The following is a 20,442-nucleotide window of genomic DNA, read 5'->3' as shown; positions in this document are numbered from 1 at the left end:
TTTATATTATATGCCTTTAGAAAAAAAATTGCGTACAAGATTGTTAAAGTGGGCACAAATAAAAAAAAAAAAAAGTTCTAATTAGAGGTAATTTTTTTTTTTTTTTTTTCTTATCCACTTTGGAAGCGATTTGTGCCCTCCATTTATTGACGACACATAGTATTATCACAAAAATAAAAAAAAAAAAAAATTTATTCTTATGCTAGTTGGAAGATTACCCCTACTTATATTTTAGCGGTGCAAAATATTTAACATTAGCCAGGAAACTGAAAAGGTTTTCATTTTTTAAATAAATTTTAAGATATAGACATTTCCAACTTTATTTTTATTCGAGTTTTTTTTTTTTTTTTATTTCTAGACATAAAAAAAGGGAAACACAAAAGTATGAATCATGCACAAAAGTGACTCAATTCCGTTTAATATGAAAATACAGTTTTGTTGTCATATGGAACAATTATACAATGTGTACGCGAAATGATAAGCCTATGTTGAAACGAAAATGGAAGAAAACAAACACAAATAGGTTTTACATGTGTATGTGTTATTATTTCTGTTGTAATGTGAGTGTATGATTAAAAAAAAAAAAAGAAAAAAAAAAATAGAATAAGGACAAGCGTGTGAAGGGGACGACAAAGGATATATTTTAGGAGCACCTATCCTAAGATACTTTGAAAAGAAGATATAATAAATTGTGACAATTTGTGAAATTCCTCAAAAATGAGATAAAGTAATTATATCTTATTTGAAAATTATTTCTGATAAAAAAAAAAAAAAAAAAAAAAAAGCAGGATAAAAATAACGGTGTAAAGGGAAGAAATGTAAATATAGTTTTCCTGTGTCTGAAGCATTTGGTAAATAATAATATGCTGGTGGAGTATTAACTAGTTGGATGGGGTTTAATCAACATGCACATATGATTCCATGTATGCATAATGCATACGATGATTGTATGAAATGTGTATGAAAAAGTGTGTTACTATATTGAAGGAAAATTCATGTTATCTTTTACACCACCCATTTTAGAAGGCATTTTTGATGGTATTTACGATATAGTTAAATAGCTTAATAACTGTGCCTTTGAGGTTTTCCACCACAGTTTGGGAATTTGTGTGAATATGTATGTGGATTTTTTTAGTTTGGTTTATATTTTTTTCGTTTTCCAAATTAGATGGAATTAAAAAATTTGATTGGCGATTATCCAAGTTTTCTATATGATGCATTGGATCTTCATTTTTTATATCACTTTGTATTTTATTAATGTGCTCAGTCATAATATCATGATCTTCTATGATGAGAGAATTTTGTTTTTTTTTTTTTTTCCCATTTTGTGCTATGTTGTTATGTCTATTTTCAATAATTCTCATTTTAGTTTTGTGTGCAGCTAGATTTTTATTTGTGTCATTATTATAATCCTTTTTCGCTTTCGATATTTTAGGAGGACATGTTTTTTTCTTCTTAAGAAGAATGGAATTTTTTTTAAATTCATTTTTCATAAGAAAAAAAAATTGATCAAAATGAATATTGCAGTTGTAGTTGCAGGTGAAAAGTTCAATTTTTTTTCCCAGTTTGTCCAGATATTTTAAAAAATATTCATATGAAAATTCTTCTACATTTTTTTGAAAAACCAAATGTAAGAATATATCTGTTGTTTTTTTGGATGGATATTCTTTATTAAAAACTTCATTAAGAAGTAGTCTACTGTAGGATCTATTATGCTGCTTAAAAATGTCATTTAAATGAAATTTTTCTAATTTTTCAAGAATTTTTCTTCCGTCTGTTTCTAATTTATCATCTTTTGTAGATGACGAGTCGTCGCTGCATTTTTCCTCTTCATCCTCCTCCTGCTGTTGTTCTACCTTATCATTTTCATTTAAGAATTCCTTTTTCAGGTCATTGTACAAATTGTGAATGAAATGCAGTTTTTTTTCTTCAATTGGATTAATTTGCGTTGCGCCCTTTTTTGCAAATTCTTTCTTACTTTCTATCACTTTGGTTAAAAAGACTTTCAAATTGTGTATATTGTTCTTAACAATATTAATATTGTTTAGGCATTTTTCTATGACTAAATTGTAGAAATTATATTCTGTAATATTTTCATCTTCATTAATTGGCCATTTAAATTTGAGTTCACAAATTTTTTCATAAAAAATATTTTTATTGATTTTGTTCTTATCCTTAAAAATGTATTTCCATTTTGTAGAATTTTTATTTTCGTTCGTATGGATATATTTACTGTACGGTTCTTTAAAAAAATTAAATTGTTCAGCTGTTTTTGGATAATAAGGTTCGGCTATTCTCCCAAAGAGTAGGATAATGTTCCTTAAATCATCATTCAGTTTATATTGGCGTTCATTAACGTCTATCTTTTTGTATGGATTATGTAAATGGATAAATGTTGGACACTTCTTATGTTTTCTCTCTCTTAAATATAATTCTACTTGGAAAGTGTTACTGTTTTTATAATGCAAAATGTTACTCTTTTGAAGGGTATAGTTGTGTTTGCATAATGTGAGAATAACTAATTTTGTGAAGAAAAATAATAAGATAAGATTTACAGCATAATCGAGCCTAATACTTTTGTTGACTAAAAGCATTGTGTGCAAAATGAGGTAAACGTTTCTGCAAGTTTTTTTTGTATTCGTAATGAGAATAATGTGTTCGTGGTGGCTGGGTAAGAAGTCATCTGTTAGTAGTAGTAATATCACTGTTTTTCTGCAGCCTTTTTTCGCATCATTTCATTTTGCCTTCATTCATTAGTTTTATTCAAATGTGTGAAAGTTTTTAAGTCCATACATTTTCGTTTACATGGCAAAAACGAGGGTTGCTTTCTTGGTTTTCCTTTATTCTTTTATATATGTTGATTAATCGATTATTTTTTTTTTTTTCTTTTTTTTTTAAATACAACACTTATGACTAAGGTGTATACATTGTAAACATATTTATTTACTTAAGGATACACTAATTCGTAATCCTTTTTTGCAAACTTGATTTTTGTTGCGTGACCATTTGTACAAATGTGGAAGCGTCGCGGAAGAGATTGTGAGTGGTTGGGGGGAGGAGGAGTTGGGGTAAAAAAAGTGACAGAAAAGCATGATAAAAAAAAAAAAAAAAAAAAAAAAAGTGATCCCATTTTATTTATTTATTTTTCTGAAATTATATGCCTAACTTGGTTGTATATAAAAACACATAAGGGGACTTTGAAATTTGCGTATTTTTTTACTTGCATTGATTTTTTTCAATCACAACAAAAAATAAATTCAATTATGATCTACTTCACAATTTACACGAATTGTAGAAATTACGCATATATCATTTCGAGCAGTACGAACTTCGTAAGCCATATCTACTACGTGGCGGAGAAAAGATTTACTTTATTTAAGCATGAGAATTTTAATATATTGTAGACCAACAATCATTGCATTTCCATAAGTGAGAGTTTGAATCCACGAGGCTTACATCGAGGGGTAAGCGTACCTGTGATAGCAAAATCTGTGCATATATATATATGTATATATATGTATACTCATGTATGTATGAACTTTCTACATCTTTTTGAGAATTGGAAAAGTTCCCCTTTTTCTGTGATTCACCGAAAAGATAATAGGCAAAAAATCATTACACAAGAGACATTTCCCAATAGATTTCCCTCGCCCCTCCCAAATGGTATTTTTTAAAAACAAGGTAAAGTTCACTAATAATTCATAAAATAAATGGCTTCGTGAGATTTAACCCAATGGTGCGAGAAATACTGTGAAGAAAAGTGAAGCTCCTCAGAGTGTTTTTCATAAAAACACACAGAATATTCGTATTTACGTATCTGCATATAAGATTATATGGGTTCGCAACTGTTGAAGTATTCTGCATAACACGCTATGCTTGAAGCAGCAGCATTGACTTGACAGATGTGCTCTATATATATTTCTAGTAATTGGACTATTGTACAGAACTGCACGCACGCGGTGTATGTGTATGAGAGATAGAGAGTGATGGAAAGTGATAGAGAGAACCGATTTGCTTATTCGTTTTATTATATGGTAGTATTATTTAATGACCATTATTTTAATCATTACTGGGTTAAAAGATCTGTATGTCATTATGGGTAATCAAGTAACATCCAGCATGTTTTATAAAAATAATGATACGAAAAAAAATAATGCGGAAGGTAATAAGTATTATGAAGACAATAACAAAAAAAAAGAAAAAGATCTGTCCGTGCCAGACATTTTGTCAAAAAACGAAAATTTACAAAATGGGGATAAGTTAAAACAAGTAGATACGCAAAATGTGCATATGCAGAATAGTACAAAAAATAATGAAATTGAAAAAATAAAGGAAGAAAATTTTTATTTATTTGATGAAAGTTTAAATTCAAATATTGTTAAGCATCCTTGTCATGCGCAATGGTTTTTATTTTGGGTATTCGCAGCATACTTAAATGAAAATTTTTCAGACGCGGAGAGGAAGCATGTTCATTCATTTTATTCCAATTTTCCTGAGCAGTGCATAAAAGGCAAGGGTAAAAATTGTTTCCTGGAGTTTTCCAAAATATATCCATTTAGGTAACAAATTTTACATAGGACACCGTGTCGTTTTTGTTTTTTGTTCTGTTCTTCTTCACGCTTGTCGATGTGATTCACCGTTTTTGCTTTTACATATAGTTCTTCATGATCCTTTGGCTTTATACTTTGTGCAGCTTAGTATTTGCCCGATTAAACAGCTCACTTATTGGTTTTTTTTTTTTTTTTTTTTTTTATCGTATTTTAATTATGTTATTCATTTTCTCACTTTAATTGCCTCATAATTATACGTGTTAAAATTGTAAGAGCGCAAACCCGGGAAGAAGTGATGACATGGTTGCAAATGTGCGAAAATTACTGCAGACAAAAGGCAGGCATACCTGTAAAAATTTTTAAGTAAAAATTAAGAAAACGCAAAAATATAACTTGTGATGCATTGCATTTTGTTTTGTATTGTTTTGCTTTGCTTTTCTTCTTTCTTTTTTTTTTTTTTTTTTGGAGTACATTTACAGTAGGAAATGCATTGCACAATCCAAGGCTTCTTGTGCCTTTATTTTTGGAAGCTGTCAAGAAATATTAACGTTTTTGTTCAGTTCTTTTATTGTAGTGAATTGTTTCACATATCATTTCGCTGATATTTTTGCTGAAGATTTTGCTAACATTTTACTGACACATTATAAACAACGTTATATTCCATTTAATCTTTCTTTTAGTTACAAGAAGTTGCTAAAAAGATGGAGGTATGATGATGCTTATATTTAATTAATAACAATAGGTAAGTTAACTGCACATTTGCTTGTTCGTTCGTTTGTTTGTTTGCTTGCCTGTTTGCTTGCTTATCTGCTTGCTTGTTTGCTTGTTTTTTTGTTTGTTTTTTCTTTTTTGAACAAGCTGATTGTTGAAGTGAAGCATTTTTATTAATGTTGTTTTTAAAATTTTGGTAGTTTTTATGACATATGCGTGGGAATTAAAAAATGAAAAAAATGCTATTCATTTATTTGTACATGTATAAATATATATATATGTATATATGTTTTTTTTTTTTTTTTTTTTTGGTGTGTATGTGACCATGCTTAAACTTAAAAATTTTTAAATTTGAATTTTTATGAACATATTCCAAACATTGATTTATTAGTTTTGAAAAGGAAAAAAAAAAAAAAAAAAAAAATTGTCATAAGTTAGAAAAATACAAAAATAAGAACCCCTCTAATTTTGTAAATATATTCTGGGTGATGTTTTTAATAAACAAATATTCTGGTATAAGGTTCACAATTTGTAAATGATATCATTTTACTTTCTTCTGTAATGTGGGCTTCTAAAAAGAGAAAGGGATATATATACGAGTGATGTTTACACGCACATTTCGTAAAAAGAGTTTTTGCTTATTTTTTATGCACTCATTTGGAGAATTATTTATGCAAGCATGAATGCTTCTCCACGAGGTGGATGCAAAAAGAACAAGAAAATATCTCTCTCTGCTGTCAAAAATTTTAATTAAATATAACACCTTTCAACTGGGGAATTGTTCTTGTAGTGTCTCTTTTCACTATTCGAAATACTTGACGATTTTCTACTTTGTTCATATCTTTTCCTTCTTTTACTATTATCCCTAGAATAATCTCTTTCATTATCACTACTTCTTAAATTTCGTTTGTAATAATCATTCTTCTTATAGTACTTGTCATCTATGGACCTTCGATCATAATGCCTGTGGTCATCATATGCATTTCTTCCATATCTATCATAATGTCGGTATGGATTATTTCGATAATATCCAAAGTTTTTCCCGTGATCTCGGTAGTATGGATATGGCCTATGAAACGTGAAATGAAGTTCATTAATGGGTTTATATATATATACATGTACACAATATGTGAGCAAAAAAAAAAAAAAAAGAAAAAAAAAACATAGGAGTTTATCAATGAATGTTTATACATATATACAATGAAAGCTAGCTAAACACTGCAGGTTTTAAACAAGAAAACCCTTAAAACGAAATAAAATTCTCAGCAAATTTGTTGAACAAATTCAGTCAAATAATCTTATAATGAGTAATAATATAAAAACGGTACGAGAAACTGGAGAGGATGGATATAACAACAAGTTTGTAATTGTAGGAACAATTAAAAATACTGGTAAACAATAATCAATGGAATGACGTCTGAATTTTTTTTTTTCCCATATATATACAATTCTCTATTAATTTGCTTAAATTACCTTCTTGAATCATATCTTCTTCTATCAAATGGTCTGTCGTATCTTCTTCCATAAAAATCGTACCTCATTCCGTTTCTATTAATCATATCTTTTAGAGGATGAAAAATGGACAGTGAAGGACATGAAAATAAAATATTTAACAAAAAGGTTGTAACATAGTATTATGCATATCTTATAAACACATATATTTTTAAAATGTGAAAAAAAAATAAATAAACAAATACATGGAGCATTACATGGTGCATTAGATGATATGCAAACAAATAGGATAACAAATAATATTAACACAAAATGGGCTGGTGACATATCAAAAATGTATTAGTTACTTTGAATTCCTTTGTACTCTCCTGGTGTTGGATCATGAGGTTCATTTCGTTTGGCTATCTCTACGTTAATAATTCTTCCTGTTATTAAAAAAAATTCGATAGTTATTATGTTTGTTTCATTTGTTTGCTAATAAAAGTTTTGATATGATTTATAAATACATTCAACATTTTGGATGGGATGTGTTTGTGTGTGCGGAAATATGTATATTTGTAAATGATATTATGAAACACGGGAACTTTGAATTTTTTTTTTTTTTTTTTTGGGAGTATATGTGTATAAGGAGCAAATAATTTTTGAAAGTTACATTTTTCCTCTTATCATTCTTTTGGAAATTTAGAAAAATTGCAATTCTTAGATATTTAGATGTGTACAACACCGATAACGTAATAAAGGAGAATATTGGGAAGAAGATTGGCAATGTTGTTTGTTTTTACATTATTTTTGTATGCGATTTTTGCCAGAATTGAAGTTTTAAATATTTTACTGAGTATTCATCTTTTCTGTAAACATATTATAAATAATAATATTTGAAATACTAAAGTTTTCAAAATCCTTTAAATTAACATTGTTAAGATGAGTGTATCCCACGTTCTTATATATGTACATACATTTATAAACATGTGTCTAACACATGTGAATTAGCATGCATGCTTGAATGTCGTGCGAATAGTGATAAATTCGTTATAATTGAGGAGAAGGAATCGAAATGATAACAAACTAAACTCGATAGTAAATTTTACCATTGAATAGAATATAGATTTGTAGATTTTCTGAATATTGGGTATGATCTTAAATTTCCCAATTTTTTCTTTTTTGGGGGGAGTGGGCGCGACGAAAAGGAATTAATTTCCTTTATTGCAGAAATATCCTGTTTCATCTTTTTTTTTTTTTTTTTTTTTTTTTTTTTTTAAATGTTTTTATTTTTTTTTTTTTTTTTTTGGGTTTTTTTTTTTTGAAAAAGAGTAATGCTGAACCAGTGTGTTGTTTTTTTTTTTTCATTGGATTTTTTTTTTTTTTTTTTTTTTTTTTTTTTTTTTTTTTTTTTTTTGTTAATATGTATGTATTATTGCTTTTGCTTTTGTGGGTTTCTTATTTTTGAAAAAGAGTAATGCTGAACCAGTGTGTTGTTCTGTTATTATCATTGGATTTTATTTATTTTTATTATTTATTTTTTTTTTTTCCTGTTTAAGCCACATTTATCACAATGATAAGTACATACATCATGCAAAAATATTTATTCGTTTTGCTAATAACCTTCTATATCCATTTTGTTTGCTTTATTCATAGCATTATTCGCGTCATCAGGATTATTAAAAGTGACAAATCCAAAGTTTCGAGATTCTCTATACAATTTAAAAAAGAAAAAAAAGTGCCATTTTAAAAATATTATACTTAATCTGCACATTGTTTATTACATATACTATGCAATGAATATTTTGTAAAATTTTGTAAAGCATTATTATTCATCTGAAGGAGACCAATACAAATGTTTATATATACATATACATATATATATACATATACATGGATGTGCACGTGATGTACTGCCAAAATGTGACGTGTGCAAATTATTACCTGGTGATTGGATTGCTGATAACGTAGCACTTTTCTATTGTTCCATATTCCTCAAATATATCTTGCAGTTTGGATGTTGTTATTTTTGAGCTTAAATTTGACACGTACAGTGTTGTTCCTTCGAGGGAAAATTGAGGATGGTGCGAAAGTAATGTAAAAGAAAGTGAAATATATACAAACTCGCATGAACACAATTTATTGTGAACAACTTTCACTGGTGAGAAGGCAAAATAAGAAAGAACTCATTCGTTCTTTTAATATTTTTATCAAAATTAAATCATAATCCAATTGTGTTACAAACAAATGAAAGAACATTTGTTCACTGTTATGTATCACATGATGTTCACTATATATGCAAATAAAAATAAGTAAATTCTAATATTTTCACAAATTTATTAATCCTTCCATTAAAATGAATAATTATTGAGGGAGGGGGACTCTATATGTTAGTAGAATTCATATACTCAATGGTGTCATTTTTTATTTTTAAGCTAATACGGTTATTTTAAAATAACACTTGAGGGTGAATTAAAAATGTAGCACTTAAGGATATGCATATTTGCATGTTCAGGAAGAGGTGTAAAAACTCGTCCATTACACATGCAAGAATGAGGCGTTTTTTTTGTTACGCATTATCATGTTGAAATGCAATATGTGAATATATATATGTTTGCATGTATAGTATTATATATTCCTTAATTAGTATTACCATCGTTTTTATGATCACGCTCACGTTCTTCAGATTCCTTTTTGTCATCTTTATAACTCATTTTTTTTTTTTCTTTAATTTCTCAAAAATTATATATATATATATATATCTATATATGCCTTTTACAATTAAGCAAAAAATGGTATAAAAGGAGAAATAACATATATTACGTGATGTATATGTAAAGATGATTGATGAAAGGGGGTGAAACAAAAAAAAAAAAAAATAATAAAATAAAAAGAAATAAAAAGAACAGAAAAAGTAAAAAGGAACTAATTCAAAAGCAAAAAAAAACACTGAAGAGAAGAATCAATAAAATGCTTTTCTTTTTCATAAAAAGTGAAAGTGAAAGAAAGGTTAACGCGTTTTTAAAATTAAGGAGTAACACATTTATTATGTATTGTTATTCAAACGTATTATCAATACATATGTAAAAAATGCTGCAAAGTGATCGACTGGATCGGTACAATGCTTTACACTATATATATATATATGTATGTATACAAATGTATACGCATGAATACATATGTACAATATGATATTCAAATATTACATGCCCTTGTCCTACATCACATGAATATTACATGTTATCTGAAATGTATTTTTTACAATACAGTACATTATATATTATATATATAGGGAGGGTTCATCTAAGTATGTTTTTTATTCTTTTTTATTTTATTTATTTATTTATTTTTTTTTTTTTTTTGCTTTAAATACTTTGCAATTGTTAATTAATTTATAAAGCACATATTAATTACGGGTAACCAAGAATGAAAAATACATATGAAATTAAAGTTACATATAAATAATATGGTGTTTATTTATATATAATAATAAAACTGTTATTGCTAACAAAGCAAAAATGTTGGTTCTTTGACTTAATAAATGGTAATGCTTGAATTTTATATATTTTTTTTTTTTTTTTTTTTGGAGTCAGGGGTCTTTTTGTATTTTTTTTTTTTTTTTAAATTTTTGTATGTTTGCTTCTTTGGTTATTTAAAAATGCTTCCCTTTTTTTTTTTTCCCCCTTAAGTGCTACCTGGTTCATTAATTTTTTTTTTTTTTTTTTTTTTTTACAAAAATGAAACAAGAAAAAATTCATGTTAGTTACGTTATTATGCATATTCTATTACACGGAGCATAACTATAAAAATATATTTTTGCAACTATAACACCATGTGCATAAATTTAAAGAGAATATATTATAAAGAATGCTGAGTTCCTCCATCTCCATATAATTTTTACACAATACCTTTTTTTGGGTTTATAGATTTCATGGAGGCTAAGCAAAAATATTGAGAGTTTACATACCTAACAAAAAAAACATAGGCGCTGAAGTTGAAATTTTATAACACTTTTTTCTTTTTAAAACAGTTCATTTGTGTATTTTTAGTTAATTTTTTAACCGAAAAAATATAAGAGCCATTCCATAATGAGGTTTTAAAAAATTGAAATAAAATTTTCGATTTACGCTGTTACTAAAATTTACAGCTTTTTTAAACTGGCAAAAGAAAGGTTGCAATTCCCGCTTCATGTAGGCATGTGTGTAAAATTTATTTTACATAAAAAAATAAGAAAGTTCGAAAATAACGTTTACATTCCGTACTAACATCAAGTAGACATACACAAACACATATACTTATGGGCGGAAAAAGCAAATGTAAGCTAATCCTCACATATTAAGTTCTCTTGTGTGTTTGTATTTTAGTTATTTTATTCATTCTCATCAAGACAAAGTTATTATATTATGCTTTTAACGTTCTTAATTTGAATGATTCCCGTGTTAAGTAAAAAAAAAAAAAAAAAAAAAAAAAAAAAAAAGCATAAATGAGCTTGTAAATGAGCATAAAATAACAGTCTAGCGTATATGGTTTTCATTTTTCTGTTTTTGAAGCACCCACATCAGAGTTAGGTGACAAAGGTGTAGACTCTGTTAAACCTCATGTGTGTGAAGTGTAGGTAATGTGCATATAGAGTATATAAATATACTCCCAGGAAGGAAACATATATATGACATATTTATGTGGTAGTATTTTCATGTGGAGAAAAATGGGATCAGAATTCAGATTTCTTCCATCATTATAATCATTAATGTAATGTTTCGTATATATATACACACATATTACAGATATATATGTTCCTTTGTAGACTACAAGACTTATGTGTTAAATTTAAGGAAAATGTTTAAGGGTTCCTAATTTTGTTATATTTAAAAATGTTTAAAGTGTTAACGTGAATTACATTACAATTTTTATTATTACCATACTGATTCATAATAGGCATTATTGAAATATCACGAATGTTTGTAGCAAAATGGGTAGGGGCAGGGATGTAAAAGATTTACTGGCAAAGTGGACATATTAAGATAATATATAAAACTTTTCTGCTAATTTATTATTCAATATGCAAGCATTTTTACTAAAACAATTAAACTCTTAGGATTTTTATTGCAACATTGCTAATGCAAGTTATTCAAAATAAACTTTGACCAAAAAAGACGTATCATTTTTGTTTCACACCCAAACGAACGAGTCAGATGTATATCGTTCTTTGATGCATACTGTTCCTCCCCCTCTACCTGTTCATACGTATTTGTGTAGTAATCCACATTTCCTATTATCTTTTTCTTATAAGTTATAAATTAAATAGACATCACTTATAAATTATTTGGTTGAGATGCATGTTTTAAAGAAAAACCAATTAGTGTATACTTTGAACGGACTTGAATAAGAACATTTTAAAATTGGATAAAAGTAGAAATAAGTAATTTCTAAGGTGACATAAGAGTTGAAATAAGAATGATGGGTATATATGTTGTTGCACAATCTTAAAATGAATGAAAAGGAGAATTTTTTTTTTTTTTTTTTTTTTTTTTCCTTCATAACTGCAAAATATTATCTCTCTTTTGTGTCCTTTTCCGAGTAGATAACTTAAGAGTTGTTTTGTCTACTTATGATCTTTAATTATAACAAAAAATGATGTAATTTTATAGTTCAGTTGATATTTTCCTGTATCAATCACTACAATACCATTTTTGTTATGCCACCATAAGGGTTAAACAGTTTTGTTTTATTCGCAGTAAAGAATATGAAAAGCCTTTTTTGTTCAAGCAAGATAAGACAGTAAAAATGCGACTTACTTTTTATTTAAAAACAGGAAGGAAAAAATATTTTTGTGGTGTGACAAATGTGTTTTCCACATTTTCGGCATATAAACAATTAATCGCTGAAGGATGTATAAACATAGTATAAAATAACAATTGTGTTAATTACGCCATGTATTACAGCAGCTAGTGAAATTAATTCTTTGCAAAAAAGAAAAAATAACCAGCATTCGTGGTTAAATGTATATGTTCAATGAGGTATATAGAACTAAGTTACATCTCCATTAAGCATGGTTATAACGTTTTTATGTTCTTAGGGAGAAATCGTAAGTAATCCTGAAATGATGTTTTTCCCGTTTACTTACATTTGTAGAAAAATATGAAAAAAAGAAAAACGGGACAAAAATAATATCAAAATGTATATTGATCATGGGTAAAGTATATCACCATTTTAAATAGACTACGTGTGTATGTGTGTGAAGGGGGGTGGGGATGATAGAGCATATATCGAGTTCTCTCATGTTTTCACTTCATGCATTTTTTTTTTTTTTTTTTTTTTTTTTTTTTGTTACCGTAATTTTTATTTTTTTCATTCATTTCATAGGGCACTTGCAATTATAACAAACAACGTGATTATGAGCACCGAGTTTAAAAGACTTGTTGATGCGTCTCCAATACATACTTTTAAAGAGCTGTTATATTTATAATTTTTGTCACAAATACATGCCAATTCATTTTTTTCTAACGAATTAATACAGGTTCCGTAATCACAGTTTATGCCGTTAAGTGTGCAAATTGTTATGTGTGAAACGTCGAAGATATCATTTTCTATTTTTTGTCCATTTTCATCTACACATAAGCATTCTGATTTATTTGGGTTAACAAAACATTCTACTCTAAAGCAAATCTTCTTCACTGAACTGTTATCCACGTTTTCACAAATTCCCTGTTTATTTCTTATTTGATTTGTTAGGCATTCATTGGTAAGTACATTATTAATGTCCCTGTTGTTGTGGTTACTTTGAATGTTTTGTGCATGATAATAATGTGTTCTATTATCGATACTAGGGAGGATAGAATTATGGTTTTCATTATCTAAATTAATTGATTTTTCATTTACCTGATTATCATATATTTTATCGTTCTGTTTTTCATTTACTATTTGATGTGTTTTGTTCTTTTTTACCATGGATCGTTCGGATTTATTACCCACTTCTTTTTCCTCTTGGATGACTGATTCGTTTGCTTCATTCATTACGAAATCTTCATGTCTTATGCATGCATTTACGCTTTGGTCGAAATAGTAATTGTCTGAGCATGAGCAGAATGGTTCTCCATCCATTTGGAGTGTACAAAACCCGTTGTTACAAATGAAGTTTTCGCATTTATTAACATTTAAAATGTTATCATGATCTATTTCATAATTTAAAATGCATTTACAATGGTCAAAGGGATAAAAATCTTTTTTATTTGTTTGTATTGGATTTAATTCTCCCTCTAGGCTATGTATTTCAGAATTTTCTATTTCTTTGATACAACATATGCATTTTACTTTTTCATTTATGTAAACTTTTTTATTGCATTTTTCTTTTGTTTCTATATCTGAATCAATGGAAGTATTTAATTCGGAAAAGTATTGTTCGGGAACTGATTCTATACCCAAACTTTGGAACACATAATTCGAAATATATAAACATTTGTTTTTGTTTACACACAATTCACTATTGTTTTCATCGATTTTTTCGAGAGAATGAATTATTTTGCATTCCTGATTTACGTAATAGTTGTAGCTGTTGCACTTTTCCATATTAAGGCTGCTAACATAGAGGTGTCTGCTATTCGGTTCATACTTAATTTCAAAATCTCTATCTTTTATTGTTTGCGTCTTGACAACCTCGGCGTTGTTCAACGTAAAATTAATAATTAAATGGGTTATAAAAAGGTAAAGTAAAGGGAGAGACATTTGTAAAAAGAGGGATTTAAATAAATGTAGGGATTAGTTAAACCGGGGAAATGCTTTAGATATATATATATATTCATAGCATAAAAGAGGGAGAAGTAACATATTAAAAAAAAAAAAAAAAACGAATAATGAGAAAACAAAAAAGGATTGAAACTATTCTTTTAAACTTTGTAGCACCTATATGGATGTTCTTCTTAACTTTGCTTGTATATACGGTGCCAAAACAAGTGCAGAAAAGTAGTGGCCCCAATTAAGGGGAAAAGTTAAATAGCCAAAATAAATATCAACCAAAAAAAAAAAAAAAAAAAAAAAATATAAAATAGCTTGCTACCCAAAAGGCTAAAATGAATTGTATATATAAATAACGGGGGGAAAAAAAATAAATAAAATAAGGAAAGAAGCAAATTAAATGGCCAAAATACAAGAGAAAAGTTTATATTGCATATGTCTTCGTTGTTGTTTTGTTGTATTTTATTTATTATTTTATTTTTTTTGTGTGTGTCTTAATTTATATGACGTTATTGTAGGATATAATGATGCATATATGCATTGGTTATAACTGTTACCTTTAACAAAAATAAGAAGATAGGGATGCAAGAACCGACATGTAAATGGGTCTAAAATGGAAACGACACTTCTTTCATATTAAGTAAAAGGGTATATAAAATCTGCACCAATGTAGCAATGAGATAGAAAGTGCCGAGTGGAGAGGGGGAAGGAAATCAAAAATATAAAAAAAAAAAAAAAAATGAACCACTTGGGAACTACTAAAATACTTTGCTATCTTGCTTTGTTTTAAGATTTCGTTTTATATACTAAAAAATATACGTGTTCACATAATTTATTCACAATATGTACATATTTATTGGAGAACAAGTGATGCTTGCCTATATGAGAAGAAGATACCCCCTCTCCCTTTGTGGTATATTGCATCATTCCCCATATATCATCGCTTTGTAATTTTTTTTACTTTTTTTAACATCATTTTTTTATTTTATTTTATTTTATTTCGTTTCGTTTCGTTTTGTTTTGTTTTATTTTTGCTACATCTTTTATTTGGAGATGTAATTGAAGATTTTTTCATAAAAAAGAACGTTTTGAAACATCAATTTTAATAGCATTGCATACTATCATTTTTTTTGTTATGGCACATTGATTAAAATATATTTTTTTTAAAATATTTTTTTCCGTTGACCTATATTATGTTCCTTTAAACATGTTGCTTGCTTTTACAACTATTACATATTCGCTAATATTATACATTTTTTATGGTTGCTGAATTTTCACTTAACAGATGAGGTTGCATAAATGTTAATTAAAATTCAAGTTTGGGGAAGTATAGCATCATTAAAAGATATGTTATTATTACTTTATAATCAGATGCATTTGGGTAAGTTTTTGTGTTTTTTTCTGTAGTAAATAAACATTTATATATTATGCATGTCGTTATTTTGTTAAATATGTAATAATTGCCTTGTGTCCAATTTTTTGACTTTCGTTTATGTTTAATTATGCATTAATCATGATATGGCACATGGATGATGTTGGAATATTGGCGTTGCAATTCACCCTTAATAGGATTCCCCGAGTAATCCTCATTTAATTCGTGTCACATGCTATCCATTATACAATTCCTGCTTCTTGTTTTTTTTGGTGAGACAATATTTTTTTTAAATGTTGTCGTTCATATTTTTTTTATGCTTGTGAATTCATGCACAAATGGGAATGAAGATAAAAACAACAAAAACAATATTTCCTTCCATATTTCTAAAATGAAAGCACTGAATTGAATGTTATGAATGAAGAGTGTTTTTTCAAAATATGTGTAAAATGTATAAATGGCAAAGTGTTTCGTTTCTGATGTAATGTTTTCTACGTGTTTTAAAAGAAAAAAATAGGCCATGTGTATATTTTATGCACGTATTTATAGTTATATACAAGATTGTATACATTTAAGTAATTTTTAATACTTTTTGCTTATTTTATTTTATTTTTAATTCATTTTTGTATCTGGCGAATCTTGAAAGCGTCCCTTAATAATCGTGTTTCTGTCTTTGCTTATGCTTAATCTACACGTATGTTACATTATTACGTGTGATGAGTTAAATGGGCACACACCCATATACGCACATACACATATAAACATACACAGGCACAGGTGAAGATACACACAAATTGTTGTAAGTGCCTTTTGAGAAGTACGATATTTCTGTGTCATGTTAAAATTTTTATTTTTTTAGATAAGACGAAGAAGAAAGATGAATAATTTGTACTCAAAATTTAATTAAAACAATTTCACTGTTCGGAATCTCATAAACACATACATTTATATGTATAAAATATGACCCCATATAGATCATACCTATTCGTTCTCTTGCATATAATGTAACAAGAAGTTAGTGAGCATTTTGTCATGGAAATATTTCGTGCTCAGGTTAATAAGAAAATGTCATTTTTTTTTACATTTGCTCTTCCACTCCCTCATCTCCTAAATGATTTTTCGAAATATTAATATATATATATATATATGAAGGAAATAAAAGAAAGTAATAAAATAAAAAAATTCTCGACAGTACGATATCTCAAGAAGCACAAAACATATATACACATGTTTTATAAAAACAAATTGTAAAAAATGTTTAATATAATAGTTGTGTGCTTGTATAGAAAAAAGGAGGAAAAAAAAGCACAATATGGGATATGAATTCTTTTATATTACGAAGGATTGAGTTTTGAAAATTTTTCCCCAATCTGTTAAAACCGCGAATTAACACATTTATGTAGCAACGGTTTTTCAAAATATTTGCATATTGGGGTAGTAACAATGATTAATTAAAAAAAAAAAAGAGTATTTAATATATTAAGAGATACATTAAAAATGAATGTGCGAAATTTTTTTTTTTCTTTTTTTTTCTTTTTTGCCATATAAGTTTTTTTCCTTGACCTATTGTATCATTAACACTTTGGAATACGCATCTATTTAGCAGTAAATATTTTTCAGAATAGTGTTAAATAAAATTTATAATAATATCAGAATAACGATCCGTAATAAATGCTTCATTATGATACCTAAAGGTGTCAGTCATATATAGAGGAAGTTGTAAAAAGAGTTATAAAAAATGCAAAAATTTAAGATGTTTTGCACTCATTTTATTTAAATGATACAAATAAATGTTCTTTTAAACGTATTAAAACAAAATTTTAGTCCACTCATTCCTTTATATAACAAAAAATGGGAAAACATTTTTCACTCATTAGGGGTATGTATTAAATATAACTGAGGGAAATAACTTATTTTTGAAACAATTTTTATAAGGGTTACAAAATTTTTTTTTTTGGAAAATTTTAGACTTTCATATTGGGATTATACAATAAAAGTACTAAATGCATTGTGAAACCATTAAAAATATTTTTTGGTGTTAGCAACTGTTAAAGCAAAAAAAAAAAAAAAAAAATTAAATTTAAAAAATGGATTATGGTCTCTGTGATATTCGGAAATATATATATATGTTATTTAGGCGCAATATGCCGTGTTTATATTTATATTCAAAAAGAAATTTAAAAACTATTACTTATTATTCTTGTAGATAACAAAATATATTTTTTTTACACGCATAGGTGAGGAAATGGTGTACATAATATTATATACACATATATTTATCTAGCAGAAAATGAACGGTTTTTTTAATATCCTTTTTCTATTTGAATAGACAAATAAAAAATATCTTCTAAAGTATAATAAGGAATAATATAAAAGCATGAAAACACAGTAATACTAAGTGAACGTGAATGTGAAAGTGCTGTATTTTAGAAGCATATTATATATATTTTTACAAATAATGTTTCTGCAGGTGTGCAAACATATTTGAGAATATAATATTTATAATTTATATATATATTTATGTATATTTAATCCTACCAATATAATTTAATTCCCTTTCTATAACTTTTAACTCTTTTACTATACAACAGAAGTGGTACTAAATGATAAGCATTATTAAAGTATAAAAATCAGGGTTGAATTTTTTTTTCTTTATAATGCAAAATGGATCATATATTTAAAGATTAATAAATATCCATTATACGGTTTGTCCGTCTACACAATTGTAATAGACCTCCATCCAAATAAGACAATATAGAACCATATATATATTCTCTTTTACGTTGTGAGGGTGGTGGATATATTATTATTTTAGGCTTTTTTTTTCTCCTTTTCTGCTTAGTTTAAAATATATACCACATATTATTATCCGTCAATAAGCTTTTTTTTTAGGATATCTGAAAATGGCGTAATAAGATGTCCACAAAAGCATGAATTGTCGATTACTATATATATAATAGTAAATATATTTCTGAGCATAAAAAAATTATAAGTAAATGAAATTTTTTGCAATAAGAAAGAAATATACACTAGTATATATATGTAAAACCAATTATATATAAATTAAGTATGGTTAGATGAAAATTTTAAACTTGTACGTTTTTATAGCACTTAATTAATTATTGTTATTGGTACTTTATTTTTTTTGAGGTGCATGTTATTTCGGAGAACGAATAACTCTGTGTATAATAAGAGGAACTTCTTTTACATCTTTCCCCGTTCTCAAATAAAAGGGAATATTACGTGGGTTGCAATGCTATACTTGGAAAGTACTTGTGCATTTATGTGTACTATATATATGCATATATATATAATATATACTGTCTTTTAGACGGTTTTATACAGTAATGGTATAACATATAATGCACCAAATACAAATATATATTATATACGACGATGATAATTAAATACTAATTATGTGTTGTAATAATATAATTAAACGTCAATTATTTTTACATATACTTTTAATTGTGCCGTACTTTTTCTGTGCATACATATATAAATGTACATATATATATACGTAACAACTGTGTAAACAAAAAATTTTAAAGGACCATATAGCATAACTGAAATATAGAAATATGTTACATGTGTTAAATATATTATATTGATATATATTGATATACAAATATATATGTGTCATGTTTTGGTATGGAAGTTTGCAAAAATAAATATGGTAACCTTTTAAAATTAAAACAACTTTAACGATGGATGTCTCGGTTCCTACAGCGATGAAGGCCGTAGCAAAATACGATAAGCAATGAAACTTGCATGTATCTCTGTGAATCATCATCAGAACGCTGAATGTAAACTACACACCAATTTACCCTTTTTAAAGAGTATATAATTTGGTAGTACTTCTATTATTTTGAAAAATTTTTTACATTAAATTTTGTTATTTGAAGTATGAATTCTTGACAACTGTTCAAAATGACGTTCTTATTTTTTTTTTTAAAAAAGAAAAAATAAAAAACTGATTGTACAGGAAATGAAGGAGGATCTCTACATTTGCCCATAAGCGATTGGATAGATTTCAAGACGTCAAAAATGTTCCTTGTCGCGGAGCATGATAGAAACCTTATTTAGTAAGTCTTCATGTTGCGGTTCAATATTGGATACCACTTGTAGAGATATATACGCGTAGAATTTATTTTATGCGTATGAATCAACAGTAGATTTTTACGAAGTTTACAATGGATTTTATCCATATTTATAGCCCTTTGAATTAATCGAAGAAAATTTCTTTCGTGTGTCTTGAATTGCCCCCAAATAATCCATAAGAAGGGTTAGTTCGTAATAAGTGTGTACATATATGTATATGTATATTCTTATTACAAACTGTTTTTTTTATGAATTATGAATTTTATTATAAGTGTGTGTCCATTAATTTTTACAATTAAGGGATGGACAATTATTAAAATTCGTCATAAGGTGGTTGAGATTTTATGCATGTATAAGGAGTAAAACATGTCCTACAATTTTGTTATTTTTTCCCGGGTGTTGTACTTGTGGATTAAATCAAATTTGTATGGAAAAAATAGGTATATTATATATTGTGTATATACTTTTTGGTATATATATATATATATATGATATATTTATTTACATGTTATACTTTTTGTATATGTATATATTTTTTTCTACTCT

At 27.2% G+C, this 20,442-nt stretch overlaps 4 protein-coding genes and 1 non-coding gene across 5 annotated transcripts; 2 read left to right on the top strand and 3 right to left on the bottom strand.

Moving 5' to 3' along the window:
• Nucleotides 1-1,019: 1,019 nt before the first annotated feature.
• PGO_080140 (hypothetical protein, conserved) lies at nucleotides 1,020-2,594 on the bottom strand (the record flags this gene model as incomplete). Its single annotated transcript, XM_028687238.1, has 1 exon — nucleotides 1,020-2,594. One exon carries the CDS (start codon nucleotides 2,592-2,594, stop codon nucleotides 1,020-1,022), a length of 1,575 nt encoding a protein of 524 aa, XP_028543039.1.
• A 1,501-nt stretch (nucleotides 2,595-4,095) lies between these two features.
• On the top strand, nucleotides 4,096-5,279 carry PGO_080130 (hypothetical protein, conserved; the record flags this gene model as incomplete). The annotated part of the gene is made up of 3 exons (XM_028687237.1): nucleotides 4,096-4,559; nucleotides 4,824-4,913; nucleotides 5,231-5,279. The coding sequence occupies 3 exons, from the start codon at nucleotides 4,096-4,098 to the stop codon at nucleotides 5,277-5,279; spliced, it is 603 nt and encodes a 200-aa protein (XP_028543038.1).
• A 528-nt stretch (nucleotides 5,280-5,807) lies between these two features.
• On the bottom strand, nucleotides 5,808-9,406 carry PGO_080120 (RNA-binding protein; the record flags this gene model as incomplete). The annotated part of the gene is made up of 7 exons (XM_028687236.1): nucleotides 5,808-5,832; nucleotides 6,025-6,330; nucleotides 6,735-6,822; nucleotides 7,061-7,138; nucleotides 8,316-8,404; nucleotides 8,637-8,754; nucleotides 9,346-9,406. The coding sequence occupies 7 exons, from the start codon at nucleotides 9,404-9,406 to the stop codon at nucleotides 5,808-5,810; spliced, it is 765 nt and encodes a 254-aa protein (XP_028543037.1).
• A 3,643-nt stretch (nucleotides 9,407-13,049) lies between these two features.
• On the bottom strand, nucleotides 13,050-14,414 carry PGO_080110 (hypothetical protein, conserved; the record flags this gene model as incomplete). The annotated part of the gene is made up of 1 exon (XM_028687235.1): nucleotides 13,050-14,414. One exon carries the CDS (start codon nucleotides 14,412-14,414, stop codon nucleotides 13,050-13,052), a length of 1,365 nt encoding a protein of 454 aa, XP_028543036.1.
• Nucleotides 14,415-19,491: 5,077 nt separating this feature from the next.
• Nucleotides 19,492-19,661, top strand: PGO_080105. The gene has a single exon (XR_003699417.1). It is a non-coding gene; the product is annotated as a 5.8S ribosomal RNA (ribosomal RNA).
• The last annotated feature ends 781 nt before the right edge of the window (nucleotides 19,662-20,442 follow it).

This window comes from Plasmodium gonderi (assembly GCF_002157705.1).
Source record: "Plasmodium gonderi DNA, contig: Chr08, whole genome shotgun sequence".
NCBI classification, from domain to species: Eukaryota; Apicomplexa; class Aconoidasida; order Haemosporida; family Plasmodiidae; genus Plasmodium; species Plasmodium gonderi.
This window is presented reverse-complemented; position numbering and strand designations above follow the sequence as displayed.